This window comes from Oncorhynchus keta, chromosome 16, assembly GCF_023373465.1.
Source record: "Oncorhynchus keta strain PuntledgeMale-10-30-2019 chromosome 16, Oket_V2, whole genome shotgun sequence".
In the NCBI taxonomy this organism is placed as follows: domain Eukaryota; kingdom Metazoa; phylum Chordata; class Actinopteri; order Salmoniformes; family Salmonidae; genus Oncorhynchus; species Oncorhynchus keta.
This window is the reverse complement of record NC_068436.1, coordinates 4,262,382-4,280,510: the sequence shown is the minus strand read 5'-3', so window position 1 is coordinate 4,280,510 and position 18,129 is coordinate 4,262,382. Positions and strand designations below refer to the sequence as shown.

Below are 18,129 nucleotides of genomic sequence, written 5' to 3'. Positions count from 1 at the left end.
TAAAAGTAAGCATTCCACTGTAAGGTCTACTACACCTGTTGTATTCGGTGGATGTGACAAATAACATTTGATTTGTTTAGTAATGCCTTCGATCTTCATATAGTCTTTTACAGTATTTGCAAAGTCTGTGGACTTTTAAAGCGAGGCTTCGTGATTCCTCCCACTAGTTTTAGGAAAGGTTCCAGATGTGTTGTGTTGACTGTTGAGTTCCCTACTGCAGAACAATGAGAGTAGACAAGAGAGCATCAGACGTGTCCTGTTTCCTCCCTCTGGCACAAAGTTTATAATAAAGAAGCTTTTATCTCTCCTCTCTCTGCCCCTTCTTCCCTGTCCCTCTATGTCCTTCCCTCCCCTACTTCCTTCTCCCTACCTAGGAGGAGCGAACACATATACCAGAATTGTAGTCCCATAGAGACAACCCTACTCTGACATCAGTTTGTGATACACTCCTGTTGCATCGCATGGCTGCCAGCGAGGATGTTGACACAGCATGAAGGAGAAAAACAGGAAGTCAATGGGAGGCCAAAATGATAACTCACATTCTGTAGAGGACAGTATATCATAAAGAGGATGTTGGAACTAAATGAAAGTTAAAAAATATTCATTCTAACAGCCTTTTAGAGGCACAGTTGTTATGGGAGAAAAATCCCCTGGAACTGTTGAGCTGATATTATAATTTCAGGCTTCCTTTGTAGGTCATTCTCACAGACCTTCTGTCAAATAGGGGCCTCGGTTACATCCTCTGATACTGACCAATTCAATAATTATGCATTGAGTTGTTAGCATGATCAGGATAATCCGTCTTTTAAAATGCCTTTTGTCCCAAATCCCAATGTATAAGTTAAATTAAATGGAACATATATTTTAATACAATTCACTAGTGTGTTTGCTATGCTACTGCTATGCCAAAGCTTCCTTTCAGTACTGTCTGTTCTGTTGTTTAAATGTAGGTGCCTCCCCTGTATCGTTTTTATAGCTGGTCATTGTTTAGCTTGCCAGTGGATAGCTGCTGTGTACATAATATAAAAAGAGCAGGTGTTTGAGATAAAGCCACCTACTCCTTAGAAGCAATGGCTGTTAGGCTGCTTTAGAAACACAACGGTCCATAGATACACGTTTTCCTTTCACCGTGTATGTTGTATTCAAACATTTCTGAGGGGCAGATCTTGATTTTCCATTTGATATTGAGTGACATGTTCCTCTTCTTATCGCTATTCACAAAATGTAGGTCTGGGCTAAATTGAAGCTCTTCATTAGCTTGTTTAGTTTATTATGATGGACCATTTATTGGTTGTCCCTATCTATGAAGCACATCCTCCCTTAAGAATACAATCACTCCCTCCTGCAGACTCTGTAGACTCTGTAGACTCTCCTTCTATCAGAGCATGTTGTGCTCCACCTATATTAGTGCAGCCTTTGTATATGCCTGTGCCAGCACAGGTTACTGTCCCAAAAATACCAAATCTGTTGATACCATAGTGAGTTGTTACACTGTAGGCATTGTTATACTTCTCTATTTCAGAGTAGTTCCTGAGACTGAATATGAAGATATGATTCACTTTTCACTATTTTAAAATCATCTATAGACTTATTCCAACAGATCAAAAATCAACATGTTGTACTGAGCTTCAATATGTCAAATCAAAGACTTACCCATACATTTAATTTAAAGTCATCAAATGTGTATATTTCCTGATGTTTAACAGTCATCAATACATAATATAATAATAATAATATATGCCATTTAGCAGACGCTTTTATCCAAAGCGACTACATCAATGCCCATGCTTGAAATATGTTAATGTTTTACATAATCTAGCACAACTCAAAATATGATGGTAGATTACTCCATTCCCCATTTATGTTTTTGTTGTCATTTAAATCTGCGTAAACAAATCATGTATTGCTTCAGAATACCTGTGTAAACTGTCATTCTTTGAATCCATAGCTGCTTCTATGAGTTTGAGAGTGTAAAGATTTCTCCAGAGACATTTCTCCAGAAACACAACTCCAGATTGTGGTTTTAATGTAGCCTACTTCTAGGGTCAAATAGGAGAGACAACTGTAATTGGTTGGTGGATTCTCTATTTAGTGAGTTTAAGTGTGTGACCTTTTGTCCTGTCACTTTTCATGCCAGACAGCTGTACATTTCAAATGTAAAAACAATTATGACTGTAAACAGTGAATTACTACCTTTTTATTTAAGTCCTATAATATTTCCAGCTTTGTTTTGAGAAAACGTTGGCCTTTTCTTCCAATCCTTTTCTCCCATCTGGTGGTTGAATGTTTTTATACTTCAGTATACTGTATACTGTACATAATGCACAGTGTTTCGCTCTGAGACAGTGTCCTGTAAATTGTGTAAGTGTATCTGAAATCATGTGCAACCAATATGTTCTCTAACAACCTTTCTGTGCTTTAGACTGTAGTCATGCATTTTTGTGCCAATGTGCCATTACTATAACATTATTGTGAGTAAAAATTAAAACATTTGTCAAATATGCCATGTCGATGCTATTTGGTAGCAAAACATGAGAGCCTCATTTATCATTCTGTGTATTTATGTTATTTATGTTTGTTTTAATATTGTAATATTACTGTATTCTTATGTTTGTATTATTTATATGTTGTGGTAGAGTATAATAATGTTGTTATGTACTGTTTTATTTCGTATGTAATTGCGTAATCGTGATTGAATCCCAGGAAGAGTATTTAATATGGACCTGGAATAAATACAAATAGAAACGTTATGTATTATAACACGAAATTCAGATTGCGCAACATTGTACTTTGTTCAACTCCAATGTTTCGTTACAGGAAATGAGTAACCTTCCTACAGTGGTTCCTCCTTTACAAATTGCGAGTTTACACCGCGGGATTTAGAGCTATAAAAAACACACATTCGTTTTCAGTCTGTATCAGCATGGGCAACGTGGTGAGTACCTTTACACTTTTAATTTAATTCCTGATCTATAGCATAACTCCAATAAGTTTTGAACTGAAATCATGGACGTGGGGTACGGAAGCCCGTGGGGTACGGAAGCAATCCATGTGTGATTTCAAGCAATAACGACACTGGATTATAGCTCCCGTTATAACTGATTATAGCTCCCGTCCGCCCACTCTAAATTGATGAAAACGCGTTTTGTGATGAAATGTAACTTCCTTATGATATAATATACATTTGACCAAGTCAAAAATGATTATTCATGTTCTGAGTCGTTCAGTGGGGGTCTTTCTCTAAGATATAATTAACATTATACAAAGAAAAAATGGATTTGAACACCGAACTCTGTTGACAGAGCGGTAGTGTTTTCTCGCAGTAAGTTTTCAGGGTTTTGTGTTGGTCCTCTGCGAAATTGATTGTGAGAAATATTCGAAAAAGAACAGGAATTTTTGTATGAAAGACGTACAGTATAATAAAATATGAAAATACTACATGGCATGTTTTTATGTCCTCCAGATTCGAGAAGAAAAATGAGGTCAACAGTGAGCCTGTCAATTAGCCTAATTCTCTCACAGCATTCAGCTCAGCTGACACAATGCTATTTTCCCGATGTTTTACCGCTTTCATTCATTTTCATTCCAAACATGGGTTTGGACCATTGGTTTTCTTAAGAGGAGTATCTACACAATTAACATACTATTTTACCCATTGGTCAAAATATGTGTTTTTGATTGGACACTCTAATGACATAAATTCATGTAATAGTCCACTCCATTACACTCAAAAGCTATTTAAATTTCAACCAGTGGATGCTAACGATGGCTAGATATGCTAGCTATTCTACCAGTCTCTCTTAAGAGTGTTAGCAAACTAACAGCACACCCTGCATTCACATTTATTTTTAAGGGATCTGCGGTAGGTTGATAACGATATCACCAAAGTATGTTGTGTCATGAGTAAACAGTCATGGTATTTAATGTTAGAGAATGAACAAGATTTAACAAGGCAACCTTGAGGCTAATTTGACTGTGTGCAATGCAGTAGAGAGGTGTGGCTGCTGTGAAACGTGACTCCATGAGGAACTAACAGAGGCCCGACGTTTGTGACGTCACCACATTTTATTAAATAAAACCCTTGACCTATCATTTGGTAAAAAGTCTTTCCTCCGTGACCCGGAAAACCGATGTGGTCAAGGAGAGTCTCAATTCGTTAGTAGGCAAACGGAACATGGTCCTCCCCTCCTTGATATCCTCCTTTTGGCGAGGACGCACAAGAGAATCCTACCAGTTCTCTAAAGAGTTTTGACATCTGCCACACCCCATTTGAATCAGCTGTTGTTTTCTTGAAGGAGAAAACCATGAAAACATTTAAACACGATATGCTTACGTATCCTTTTGTGTATAAAATGTCTTGAACATCTAGCTAGATTCATTATTATTACATTCAAGCGTATTCTCGTCCACTGTCATTTGAGAAAAGCCCCCCCTTGTGTTTACGGTAGAGACGTTCAGTTTATTTGCACGGGCTGCGTCGCATTCCACTGAATCTGCCTTTATCGGCAATTCGCATATGTGGTGGAAAGGCACTTGTCAGCGTCTTTATTAGCCAGACCCTCTGTTGAATCTCAGGTTTGAACTATTAGCTGCGAATCAGGGTTGGGCTCAATTCGGATTTTTGGAATTGATTCATATGTTGAATCAATTCCTAAGTGGTGTAGAATTTGATTAATTGACAAGATTGTCAAATGACCACTTGTCAACAATGGAAATAGATGTCCTCAAACATGGAAGGCGGGTGGGAGGAGGTGACATCAGGTGGGAACATTCTATACAGTGAGAGGGGCAGATACATGTGTGAACAACAGGCCATAGAGACAGACAGAGGACTCATTCAAATATTTTAACTCTTGTTAAATAAAGGTTAAATAAGGCAAGACAGTTAAGAACAAATTCTTATTAACAATGACGGCTTATCCCGGCCAAACCCAGACGACGCTGAGCCAATTGTGCACCACCCTATGGGACTCCCAACCACAGCCAGATGTGATACCGCCTGGAATCAAACCAGGGCCTGTAGTAACTCCTCTTGCACTGAGATGCAGTGCCTTAGACTGCTGCGCCACTCGGGAGCATCTTTGTATCTGTGCCATTATAGCATCTGTAACCGCATGGGCAGCACCATTAATGCTGTCTCTATTTTAAAGTAGTCTGTTTCCTTCTTCTTCATTGGCTGATTGCTTCCATCTCATAGGAATCCTCACCCAGTTGACTACTTTAAAGTGGTTGAAGCCCTCAATGGCAATGTCCATGCTGAAACAGGTTATATCAATGATGAGTCCTCTATCTATCTCTATGACAACAGGCACAACTCAGTTAGTCATTTTTTTTCAAAGTTGCCAAAATGCCACGTGTCCACTTATGTGCATTCATAACAACCTAACCATTACAACATTTCTGTTCAATCAAATAAGTCTCGCGTAGCAAATTAGCAATTACATTTTTGTTGACCAAATTCGACACCCTCATTGACCTCAATACAAAATATTCTCACTTTGTGGGCTTATTTTTGTGGACAGAATATAGAATAGAAGAGGCATTTTTATTTCACCGAGTTCAATTCTATTTCCTTTAATTCAATTCCATATCCTGTTTACTACTTCGATTGGAAATCAATTAAAATTCAATAATTTAATTGGAATTTATCAGACATTCTCAAATCAATTCTGAATTGAGCCCAACCCTGTTTCCTGTGGAAGATTGACAGTATAATTTAAAACAACTGATATTCCCATTCGGGTCAGCATTCTCTGATGTGACCCTCCAACCATCTTTTGAGGTACCATTTGAAAGTTGAAATGTCTATTGTGTTCTCATTTTAGTACATTTAACAGACAACATGACTCCCACCCTGTATTCAAGAGCATGCTGAATTGAGCCCAACCCTGCTGTGAATCTCTTCCGGGAGGAAATCACAAGTGTACCCCAGTCCAACCCCACAGATTGTGACGTCAGCCTGGCTCAGACTGCGATGGAGGATTCTGGCCAACAAGGGGTGACCTTGCCACACACCGAGGGAGAACGTACAGCCGTTACTCAGAGGAGCAAGTGTAAGTAATTTATCTCTTGAATTATGCCTTGAATTATATACTGAATCTACTTCCTATTGACATTTATTCTGTAGCTCATCTCACTGTGCACACAATATTTAGAGCTAAGTTCACTGGAGACAATCATATATTTAGTTTCATTCAGAATGTTTCTCTCTTGTAGGCATGCATATATAATTGTACACCTGCAAAAATTCCAAAACAATCTAATCTGAATTCCCTGTCTCTCTCTATCTCTCACTGTGCGTGTGTGTGTCCCACAGTAGGAGGAGTCAGAGAGAAGCTCCAATCAGAGCTGAGAGGGAGATACACGTCATTGTGTGATGGAACCCCAGCAGGACCAGAGGTGCGGAGCCACTCCCTCACACACTCCTACGTTGAACTCCTCATCACCGAGGGCAACGTCCAATGGCACGACGACAGGCATGCTGCCACGCGACCCGTAAGACCACCATCAGATATGCCCACTGCTAATGAGGAAGTAACGATCAAGCTTGACGATATCTTCAAACCACCGCTATCTCCGGATTGCCCTCAAGTAAAAACCGTCCTGACGAAGGGACCCGCAGGCTCAGGGAAGACAGCGAGTGTCCAGAAGTTTGTTTTGAACTGGGCCGAGGACAGAGCCAATCAGGATGTCGACTTCTTGTTTGTCTTTCCCTTCAGTGAACTCAATTGGCTGATAGGACGGAGCTTCAGTCTGAGTGGCCTCATCAGCCACTTCCACTCGTCCATGACATCGGAGAGCGATAACCCCGGGCTGGATCTGAGTCGGTCTAAGGTGGTCTTCATCTTGGACGGTTTGGACCAATTTAACCTTCCCCTGGACTTTGAAAGCATATCAGTAGAGTCTGACATCAATAAGGAGATGCCTTTGCCCATCCTCCTAGCGAACCTCATCTGGTGTCAGCTGCTTCTTCCCTCCGCCTACGTCTGGGTGATCACCAGGCCTGCGGCTGCCAGTTTAATCCCCATCGACTTCCTCCCCCAACAACAGTGCTTGACGGAGATACGGGGCTTCGACGACACCCAGAAGAGGGAGTTCTTTAGAAAGAGGTTTGGTGATCAGAGTCTTGTGCACAAAGCTATCGCCCTAGTCATGAAAGCTATTGCCCTAGAGTCATCACGGAACCTCTGCGTCCTGTGCCAAACACCGTGGTGCTGTGAGATGTTGGCGGCCATTTTAGAAAACACTGAGGCGGGAGAGTGTGTCGAGATAGACACTCTGACGCAACTATACACTCACTTTTTGCTTGTTCGGATTGGTTTGAAGAACGATCGAAATGGTGAACACTCAGAATCAATCAGAGAGGTTGTTCGTAAGCTTGGGAAGCTGGCTTTTCTACAACAGGAAAGAGGACGCCTCATATTCAGTGAGAGCGATGTGAAGGAGTGCGGAATCGACGTCTCTAAAAGTTCCACATTCCACAGGTTGTGTAGGCCGCTCTTCACAGGGTGTGAGATGTACCTGGAGGAAATGTACCGCTTTGAGTACACAGGCATTCAAGACTACCTAGCTGCCCTGCACGTGTTTCTCACCTACACAAATAAAAGGAGAAACCTACTACTCCAACCTACTACACTCTTTGATCGATTGAAAGGGACGTTCAGGAGAGCAACCCTTTTAGACCTCCACAGATGCTCCATGGACAGGGTTTTACGGAACACGCACGGAACTTATGACCTCTTCCTCTGCTTCCTCCTTGGCCTCTCAACAACACCCAACCAGACTCTCTTAGATCTAGCATGTCTAGGGAAAGGTTTAAAGGTTACAGGCTCCAAGGTGATCACAGAGATCACGGCGGAATACATTAAGCAGGCGATCAAGTCTGAGCCTTACCCTCAGACCACACTGGCGCTTTTCCGCAGTCTGCGGGAGCTAGGGGACGCCTCGCTGGGCAGGGAGGTCCGACGCTACCTGACCTCTGAGTCACGGTGGGGGTTCCTGCTGGAGCCTGACCAATGCTGGGAGCTGGCAGACATGCTTTGGGCAGGCAGGGAGATGGAGAGGGAAGTGTTTATGGAGATGGAACGTTTGAGTTGGATGCGCCGAATGAGCATGTGGGGCTTTTGGAGAATGCAGACTGTACTGGGGGACAGACACTGGCAAGTCTACTAGAAAGACATCATTGCTGTATGAATGGTCTACTAAGGAGACATCACCACAGATTGTACTGCCACATCTACTAAATTGCCACTGCAGAGAATGTTGAGGAATTTCAAGGTTAGAGAGATGTATAGGTACATTAGGAAGGTAGGTTTGAGTGGTGTTTTTTTTTGTCGAGAGAAAATGTGATGATTGCAATCCATGTTTATGGATCTGAGTAGTGGGTAGTAGTGCCCACTGAAAAATCTTAAAATCAATAAATTAATAGATTCTTCCAACAAACTTTATTTGCTTAGAGCTTTGTACAAACTGACTTGCTGTTCACATGGCAGAAGTCATAGCGCAGTTGAGGTTGGTCATAGTGCCAATAGACTCCAGGTAGAAGTGCCATGTCAGAGCCTCTGTCCATTTGTTGGGTACCTTCTTTACTGCCACCACCCTGAACAGCTCGTAGGGTGGCACCAGCACATTGAGGCCTGAAGAAGAGCGGCAGTGACGTGAGTGGGAGCGGGGCAGCAGGTGCCCATGGCACGTCCGGATGGTCAGGTCAAAGCTGGAGCTGTACCGCCGCGTGGATGCCAGGACAAAGTGCCCAGTGCGCACCTGATCCCCCACCTCCCCTCGCAAGTTGTCCCCGCGCCTGCTGTTAGCATACACCAGCAGGCAACCCTTCCCATTCTGCTCCACCTCTGCCTCCGTCTCCTCCCGCCCTATCAGGAGCCGCAGGGCATCGGTCAGAAGGAAGTGGAGGGACTTGAACAGGAAGTACCGGCGGTAAACATTGGCGTCGGGGCCCATAGATCTAGCTTCCACGTCAAAGATCAAAGGGAAGGTGCGGTTGTATGTGTTTGTGTAGAGGGTCAGTGCCGTGACATGGAGGTCGGTGAGGTTCGCCACCGTCACATTGCAGCGTTCAGCTTGCGACCAGGCGGTGGAAAAAGAAGGGCTGGCCTGGCGTTCCCTGGTCAGCAGGTCACCTTCGGTGATGTTCCCCATCATCTCATCCCTGCACGTCGGGTAGCGGTCGTCCACTGAGCTCAGTTCCGTGTTCAACCGCTCCTCATCACACCGACACTGGCACTGCTGAGGACAGCTATACAGCATTACAATCATTCTGGCACTACTGAGGACAGCTATACAGTGTTAGAAGCATTCTGGCACTACTGAGGACAGCTATACAGTGTTAGAATCCTTCTGCCACTGCAGAGGACAGCTATACAGCATTACAATCATTCTGGCACTACTGTGGACAGCTATACAGTGATATAATCCTTCTTTCACTGCAGAGGCCAGCTATACAGTGTTAGAATCATTCTGGCACTGCTGAGGACAGCTATTCACTGTTAGCGCATATACTGTATATGGCTACTTATATAAATATAAAGCTCTGTCTTCCTGTAAATTCTATCACCAATATATTCAAATAATATGTACAACTGGGGTGACAGGTAGCCAAGAGGTCAATAAGAATTTGTTCTTAACTGACTTGCCTAGTTAAATAAATCAAATAAAACTGGGGTCCCCCACCTCTGCACTGTTGACTGTAGTGAACATTGTTGCCAAGAGCAACAGGACTCCTGCCAAGTATTTCATAATAATGCAGGTTGACAGCAAAACAACCTGTTGATAGAAGTTTGGAAAATAATCACTAATTTCCGAATACTGGTATCTTTACAATGAAACAACATGACGGATGAATCTTGGTCAGTCAGTCATAACTGCTAGAACCTGAAGTTGATCATCTAATGTGGAGTTGAAACACAAACTAATGTGTATAGAATTCAATTGACTTTCAAATGAACTTTAAAACAGATCATTGAAAAATATTGTGTTTTCTGATTATTATGGCGTGTGCGTGTGTGTGCCAGCAAGTGTGTGTTCTTACCGGATCTCTCTCTTTGTCCAGTCCCAGATAGTTTTAGCTGACACTTGAGGTCTATCCTGTTAAGCAGTTCTGTTTTTTACCCACATGAATTCAGATGAAGGAAAGGAGACTATTGAGTTTCAACTACTGTTTGACCCAGCGTGCACTGACCCTCAAACGCCCACACATGAATTGGCCAATATCACCCACACTCACTCTCTCCCAATCCATGTGAGTTGGTTTCCCAAAGGCCGGAAATAAATATAGTGTACTTGCCATAACTTATTAGTATAACTTTTGAAATCGTGGGTGTGTTTTATGTGGTGACAGACTTACAAATACGTATATATATATATATATATATATGCAACCCCCCCCCAAAACAAAATTGCAGGTAATAATTAACAATAAATGCATTCATTTTCAGAATGCTGGGTACAATAAAACCAGGCAGTGTTACACACATGTACAATCCATGTCTCGAGGCTTAAAAACCCTTCTTTAACCCGTCTCACCACTTCATCTACACTGATTGAAATGGATTTAACAAGTGACGTCAATAAGGGATCCTAGCTTTCCCCTGGATTCACCAGGTCAGTCTAAGTCATGGAAAGAGCAGGTGTTCATAATGTTTTGCACACGCAGTGTATGTGCGTAATATTATCACATCTGACATTAACATAATTACTGTTTAACGTGTTGATACTACATTAGCTATAATATTTTTTTTTAAATACACTACTAATTGCCATTCTTTTAAATCAATGAAACCATAATTAAATCTACTGATGTCGATTTATTATGTTATTATTCAAATGAGATTTTAATCATGAATCTAGGCTAAAGCTATTGCTAACTCTAAAGGACATCACATTCTATGTTTGTATCGTGAAAGGATGTTATCGTACATTATGACATGTTCACTGTGCTCTCACATAAACCCATTGATTAGTCTGTGAGCAGGGCTTGTCACACCATGACTGAATAGATCCAAAGTAGGTTGAATTATTGAAACTGTTAAATACCACACAATCCTCACTACCCAGATGAATATCTGGCTGTCCTTGTCTCCAGAACCTACGAACTAGCAAGTTAAGAGGAAGATTATATTAAGTCTTCAGCATTTAGTACAAGATCCAAGTATCTAAACGATCCATTTTGTATTTTACTGACTGTGTTGTAATTGGCGTTGTTCCGTCTACCCATTTCCAGGTGCCTTCCTTCATTGCCTCAGTCAGACCAATCCAGAACACGTTTATTGTTTTTGTATTCAGTTGTGTTCACGTTGAGTATTTCTTATTAAAAGAACCATGGACACTTACCACGCTGCATATCGGTCCTCCGATCCTTCTCGCCTCTCCTCTTCAGACGAAGAGGAGGGAAACCTTTACAATATTGGTCAATACAGTCATATAACTTCAAAATATCATAATACTTTTTTTCACATCATGTCACGTTCTGACCTTTATTTCCTTTGTTTTGTCATTATTTAGTATGGTCAGGGCGTGAGTTGGGGTGGGCAGTCTATGTTTGTTTTCCTAGTATGGTTCTCAGAGGCAGTTGTCATTAGTTGTCTCTGATTGAGAATCATACTTAGGTAGCCTGGGTTTCACTGTGTGTTTGTGGCTGTTTGTTTCCGTGTCTGTGTTTTTCACCACACGGTACTGTTTTGGGTTTCGTTCAGTCCACATTTATTGTTTTTGTATTCAGTTGTTCATGTGTACACTTTCGTATTAAAAGAACCATGGACACTTACCACACCGCATATCGGTCCTCTGATCCTTTTCGCCTCTCCTCCTCAGAAGAAGAAGAAGAGGAGGAAATCCCTTACACATCAACTCAAATTCACACTTATTTGCACAATGTACATACTCACCCAATTCTTCTGAGATCTTTCTTTCCTAGCTCTGCCATTGTCCTTGTAACTGGTACTTCCCTTCAGCCAAGGTGTTAAAACGGGCCTGTAACTGGTCTCTGTCTTTATTCAAGACGTTGACAGAAGTCTCCAGTTGGTCTCTCTCCTTAGTCAGGTTTTCGTAACTAGTTCTTCCTTCTCTGAAGTATGGTTGGCAGTTAGAAGAGAAAGACTTCTGGACAGTTGATTGTTTGTCATCGTCATCTGTGATGGAACAGAGAACAAATGGATCATTTTATGTTTCGTTACACACACACAAGCACCCTACCACCTGTGACTGTTTGGCAGCATGAGTGAAGGATGCTTTGTTGCGAAATAGGAAGCCAATTCTAGATTTAATGGATTGGAGATGCTTAATGTGAGTCTGGAATGAGAGCTTGCCTAGGTATTTGTAGTTGTCCACATATTCTAAGTCAGAACCGTCCAGAGTAGTGATGCTAGTCGGGCGGGCAGGTGTGAGCAGCGATCGGTTGAAGAGCATGCATTTAGTTTTACTTGCATTTCAGAGCAGTTGGAGGCCACGGAAGGAGATTTGTATGGCATTGAAGCTCGTCTGGAGGTTAGTTAACACAGTGTCCAAAGAAGGGCCAGAAGTATACAGAATGGTGTCGTCTGCTTAGAGGTGGATCAGAGAATCACCAGCAGCAAGAGCAACATCATTGATATATACAAAGGCCATCATAGAGACTGCCAGAGGTCTGGACAACAGGCCCTCCGTTTTGACACACTGAACTCAGAAATAGTTGGTGAACCAAGCGAAGCAGTCATTTGAGAGACCAAGGCTGTTGAGTCTTCCGATAAGAATGTGGTCTTATGACCGGTCAGCAAGAGAACACACAGCAGTCCCAGAGAAACTGATGCCAGTCTATAAGGCTGACAGTTCTGATTCCCAGGTTTCAGCCCTGCAGGTGTAGAGAAACAAACATAATATACACCTGACTTGGTCTCACCGTATCTATCTTAGTCTTTCCAGCTGACCAGTTTCTCCCTCACAAACCAATGCTGTTCTGATACCAAGAGGAACTGATGCTGTGGTCTTCAACCACACACAGACAGACCGTAACAGCAATTCTGTCCTCCTCTTCTACCATTTCCAGGAAATAATTTGGTTCCAATTCAAAAGGAATTTGTTTCGTGTGAAATGTGTCATTACTACATGCAAAGACAACGTATGATGATATTGAACATGATTCTGATTGATTTATTGATTTATAAAACATGGCAGCGTTTCATACATACTTCTAACAGGTGATAATATTATACATGTCTTTGGTATTAGCAGTGTGTTAGTGTCAGCAACATGTGTCCATGTCCACTCTGTATGTAGGACATCTTTCATTTGAGTACACATTTATTTCCATTTATATACAACAGCAATGTGTTTCCTTTTCTCAGTGCAATGTGTTGACGTCTGTGTTGATAAAATGTCCCTGTGTCCTCATGGCTGTTTTTTATAATGTCTGATGCATTTTGGTTGTCTGTTTTGCATAGAATATTTCCATGATTAGATGTTCACCTGCCAGGGGACTACAGATGGAAAATAGGTCTCAGCTTAATCTGATGTGACTCATCATTTCTCAGTACCTCTCAGACCTATGCTTTTGTCCGGCAAAGTAAACTTAATGAATAAATAAAGGCCCGTTTAAGAATCTGTAAACACACTTGCTTGTTCCAGCCTGTGGACTCTGGTGTAAAGTCTCATAACCAGCAGCCAGATCATCGCAGCCTTTCACACTGATCTCCTCCACATTGGCATAGACGTCCTCTTCTATCTCTATCTCAATGATAACAACTGGTGTGTAATGTATACGGTGTCGCTCGATGGTCTTTGTCTCTCTCTCCCTCTTTGTCTCCTGTCTCACTGATGCTCTGAGAATGAATTCAGTCCACAGTTCCAATTGAAATGAGGTGAAAAACGTGTGCATGTATGAGAGAGAGAGAGAGAGAGAGAGGTTACTTTTCCCCCAATATCCATGTAAATAAACATAATTGTATTTTGTTTAATTGAGGTGAGTAAAATACTGGACAATTTGTAGATTTTATTCAGAATAGCCACACAAATGGAGGGGCTCAAGCCTGGGATCCGTAAGGAAAGTGGTCAAGAATGGTCAGTGGATAGGTTGCTGGCCTGAATCAACACCTACACCTGTACAGTACAGTGTGCACACAATCTCTTCCAATCGCATGAGTAGACTATCCCACGGTCACCAGAGGAATTGAATTGGTCCCATGTTTGCCTTGCTAAAGCACAAAGCTCTGTTTCACTTCATTATAGTTTGCTTCATACTCGTCGCTAAACCCACTGGCTCCAGGTCATCTACAAGACCCTGCTAGGTAAAGTCCCCCCGTATCTCAGCTTGCTGGTCACCATAGCAGCACCCACCTGTAGCACACGCTCCAGCAGGTATATCTCTCTAGTTCTCCAGTTTTCTGCTGCCAATGACTGGAACGAACTACAAAATCTCTGAAACTGGAAACACTTATCTCCCTCGCTAGCTTTAAGCACCAGCTGTCAGAGCAGGTCACAGATTACGGCACATGTACATAGTCCATCTATAATTTAGCCCAAACAACTACCTCTTTCCCTACTGTATTTATTTATTTATTTTGCTCCTTTGCACCCCATTATTTCTTTCTCTACTTTGCACATTCTTCCACTGCAAATCAACCATTCCAGTGTTTTAATTATTATTTTTTGCCTTTACCTCCCTTATCTCACCTCACTTGCTCACATTGTATATAGACTTGTTTTCTACTGTATTATTGACTGTATGTTTGTTTTACTCCATGTGTAACTCTGTGTTGTTGAATGTGTCGAACTGCTTTGCTTTATCTTGGCCAGGTCGCAATTGTAAATGAGAACTTGTTCTCAACTTGCCTATCTGGTTAAATAAAGGTGAAATAAAATGTTAAAAAATAGTTATTGATAGAATATGTAATTTGATTAAGTGACATTATTATATTAGACATCTTGACTATGAGTGCATGTTATTATAACAACACAGATTTCTGGGGGGGGAGCATATGAACAAAGGTCAAATGATTAATACTTCTATTGTCAGTTTGCACAATACAATAAATTAAAAGATGGCTAATCTCTTATCTTCAAAAAATGTTTATTTGTAAAATCATTCCATCTGACAAAGAAATGATCATTGTAAAGCAGCTGTCTTGTTCACAGTGGAAGCCACTGTTGGGTGGATAGATTATGACTGAACCTACAAGTCGCATCAGCTTCCAATTTAGTTGCATTCTCATATTACAACACAATCATTTCTCTTAAGCAAATCTGAAGTAATTCCACCTGCTACTGTGATGTTCTGCCCTTTGACCTTCTATATGCCTCTCTAGTCAGTAGAGGGCGCATATTAGTCATAGTCAACAGGAATGTTTTGTCAAGATTCATTTGAATTTTCTCTACAATTTGTGCTACTAATGAAATGCAGGAGACATTAACCTTTGTGTCGGAAAAAATCTAAACAATCTATTGCAAATTCAAAAGGGAATTCAGATTATCTGAAACATATGCCAAAAACAGCCGACTTGAAGAATTAACGTCTGACGTCGATTCAATGTTAGCTTTCATTTGAATCGTTAGCCAATTAGCGGGACTTTTTTTTTTTTTTACATGTGTTATGGGTCATTTGTTTTCCTGCCAGGACTTGTCAGCATCAACTTGTAGGTGATGCTTCGTTTTTTTTTACAATGGAATTCAGATATTCTCCTGTGTGGCAGATGCCATCACGATGTGTAGGCCTATTAGGAGGACACGTCAGGTGTGTAGTTGCATACCCAATGGATAAGCAATGAGCAAGGCTGGTCATTCCATGATTGTATAATTCCCAGGGTATCTCTGAAGCTGTTGAAGACTGCACAGTTCTCACCCCCCTGGGCATTATTTGGCTCTCCTTTTCTCCAGAACCTAAGAACCAACCAGTTCAGTGAACAGTCAACCCAGGAAGAAGAACAAGTCCTTATTGGTTACTCTGCCTGCTCCATGGTAATTGATATGTTAATCTGCTTTTCACTCACTGTGTTGTGGTTGATGTTGTTCCATCCACCCATTTCCAGATCCCTTCCTGCTCTGAGTCAGTCAGACCAATCCAGAAATGCATTTCCCCCCCCAATGTGTTTAGAAAATGCTGCATACAAGAAAAGCAATACATTTAGTCTCTCTCTCTCTCTCTCTCTCTCTCTCGCTCTCGCTCTCTCTCTTGTTCTCTCTCTTTCTCTCTCTCTCTATCGCTCTTGCTCTCTCTTTCTCTTTCTCTCGCTCTTGCTCTCTCTATCTATCTCTCACTCTCTCTTTCTCTCTCACTCTCTTTCTCTCTCTCTCTCACTCTCTTTCTCTCTCTCTCTTTCTCTCTCTCTTTCTCTGTCTATCTCTCTCTTGTTCTCTCTCTATCTATCTCTCTCTCTGCTCTTCTCTTACTCTCTCTCTCTCTCTTGCTCTCTCTCTATCTCTCGCTCTCTCTCTATCGCTCTTGCTCTCTCTCTATTTCTCTCTCTTTCTCTCTCGCTCTTGCTCTCTCTCTCTCTCTCACTCTTGATCTCTCTCGCTCTCTCTTTGCTCTCTCTCTTTCTCTCTCGCTCTTGCTCTCTCTCTTTCTCTCGCTCTTTCTCTTCTCTCTTTCTCTCTCTCTCTCTCTCTCTCTCTTTTCTCTCTCTCTCTCTCGCTCTTTTTCTCTCTCTCTCTCTCTTGTTCTCTCTCTCTCTCTGTTTCTCTCTCTCTTGCTCTCTCTCTCTCGCTCTCTCATGTATCCACATACACACCTGTTCCTCTCTGCTGTTTATGATCAACAGATCTGCTCCTCTCTCTCTGCAGTCTTGTCTGCTCTCACTCCAAGTTTTACTGTTATTAGAGAAGTAATAACAGCTACATCTGTGTCTCCTCCAGCCATCAGGACAGGGTCCTATAGATAGAGAATGAAATCATCTAATTCAGCTATACAGACCAATTATTATATACTACAATTATATAACACAGAACAATTGCTATTTATCACTATATCATCCCCTGAATTCCCATTCTTACAACATCATACTTACCAAGCTCTGATATCTTCTTCTCCTGCTCTGAAACTGACCTCTGCAGCCGGATTATCTCCTCAGTCAGGTTGTTGTATGAAGTCTGGAGTCTGGACAGTCCGTAGTACTGTTCATCATCTGTGATTGAAAAGAGAAGAGAGCACACGCCAACAACCGTTTTTTTTTTCCCCCCAGCTCGCTCGTTCTTGCACACACATGCGCACGCATTCACAAACACACGCATAAATGCACACGCAGGTACACATGCGAGTTGAACACTCACAGTGCACAGAGAGGCTTGTGACTGTGATCAGTAAGACAACACACAGCAGGCCCAGGGAAACTGTAGCCATCCTCCAAGGCTGAGAGTTCTGATTCTCATGCTTCAGTCCTGCAGGTGTAGAGAAACACGCCGTTACATGCACCTCACAAACCAACGCTGTTTACACCAAGAGGAACTGAGTCTTGTGGTCTTCAACCAGAAATCAAAGATGTTTCTGTCCTCCTCTACTATCACTTCCTTCTAAATTATATAGAAACATTATTTTTTTTTAAACAATGCTTGAAACAAGTCCCTCTAAAAATTAGGAACCTTCCCACGAATTGCCTCACGGTTTCTCATTAATGATGATAATAAACCTCTTTATATTGACGTTGTAACCAGAGAACTTCTTTAAAGCTGCTTTGCCCCTTAGGCCCACTGAACACATCTGCCATTGTTGTTGATCCCCAGCTGAATGGAGGTGACCTTGTTGCATAACACGAGGGACCATTTATCATACTGATTTAAATGACTAGAGGTTTCGGGATCTGGGACTTTCATTCTCACTCAGATGTATTTAAATACCTTTAGTTTGCAGTGTATTCATATCAAAATGTACTTCTCAGTCATTGTTGTCTTTAAACACACTTACTTGTTCCAGCCTGTGGACTCTGGTGTAAAGTCTCGTAACCTGCAGCCGGATCATTACAGTCTTTCACACTGATCTCCTCTACATTGGCATAGATGTCCTCTTCTATCTCCATATCTCAATGATGATGATAACTGGTACTGCGTGTATAGTTTCTGTCTTTGTATGCTGTCTGTCTCATCGATGCTCTGAATGTCCTTACAGTCCAAATTGCAATGAGGTGAAATGAGAGAGAGAGAGAGAGAGAGAGA

At 41.7% G+C, this 18,129-nt stretch overlaps 3 protein-coding genes across 13 annotated transcripts in view; 1 reads left to right on the top strand and 2 right to left on the bottom strand.

The window, feature by feature from the left end:
- Window positions 1-8,583, top strand: part of LOC118395372 (NLR family CARD domain-containing protein 3-like) — a 29,925-nt gene extending 21,342 nt beyond the window's left edge. For 6 of the 7 annotated variants that reach the window (XM_052464428.1, XM_052464427.1, XM_052464423.1 and 3 more), the window contains 2 exons: window positions 375-6,053; window positions 6,317-8,583. In XM_052464428.1, coding sequence (XP_052320388.1) covers window positions 5,975-6,053; window positions 6,317-8,172 — 1,935 coding nt within the window. In that variant the 5' untranslated portion in view covers window positions 375-5,974 and the 3' untranslated portion in view covers window positions 8,173-8,583. The remainder of the gene's footprint in view (window positions 1-374; window positions 6,054-6,316) is intronic. The other variant, XM_035789123.2, reaches the window with a different exon arrangement.
- Window positions 8,426-10,554, bottom strand: LOC118395374 (ecto-ADP-ribosyltransferase 4-like). 3 transcript variants are annotated; one of them, XM_035789129.2, is made up of 3 exons: window positions 10,046-10,554; window positions 9,688-9,780; window positions 8,426-9,243 (listed from the first exon to the last, which is right to left on the bottom strand). In XM_035789129.2, exons 2-3 carry the CDS (start codon window positions 9,751-9,753, stop codon window positions 8,482-8,484), a joined length of 828 nt encoding a protein of 275 aa, XP_035645022.1. In that variant the 5' UTR covers window positions 9,754-9,780; window positions 10,046-10,554; the 3' UTR covers window positions 8,426-8,481. The 3 variants fall into 3 exon arrangements, with proteins under 3 accessions (XP_035645022.1, XP_035645023.1, XP_052320409.1); XM_035789130.2 differs by having other exon boundaries at window positions 8,426-9,240; XM_052464449.1 differs by lacking the exon at window positions 10,046-10,554 and having other exon boundaries at window positions 9,688-10,033.
- Window positions 10,555-15,047: 4,493 nt separating this feature from the next.
- LOC118395371 (C-type lectin domain family 6 member A-like) overlaps window positions 15,048-18,129 on the bottom strand; it is a 21,722-nt gene continuing 18,640 nt past the window's right edge. For 2 of the 3 annotated variants that reach the window (XM_052464439.1, XM_052464440.1), the window contains exon 7: window positions 17,932-18,129. This exon is cut by the window's right edge and continues 298 nt beyond it. The gene's annotated coding sequence lies outside the window, so the exon portion shown is untranslated. Of the gene's footprint in view, window positions 15,862-15,971; window positions 16,082-16,712; window positions 16,853-16,988; window positions 17,106-17,250; window positions 17,359-17,881 lie in introns of those variants that run through there. The other variant, XR_008065531.1, reaches the window with a different exon arrangement.

Coding starts and splice junctions, on each gene's coding strand:
- LOC118395374 (XM_035789129.2), bottom strand. CDS start 9,753: ATGAAATACTTGGCAGGAGTCCTGTTGCTCTTGGCAACAATGTTCACT. Junction 9,244..9,687: donor CTACAGTCAACAGTGCAGAG/GTGGGGGACCCC, acceptor AGCTGTCCTCAG/CAGTGCCAGTGTCGGTGTGA.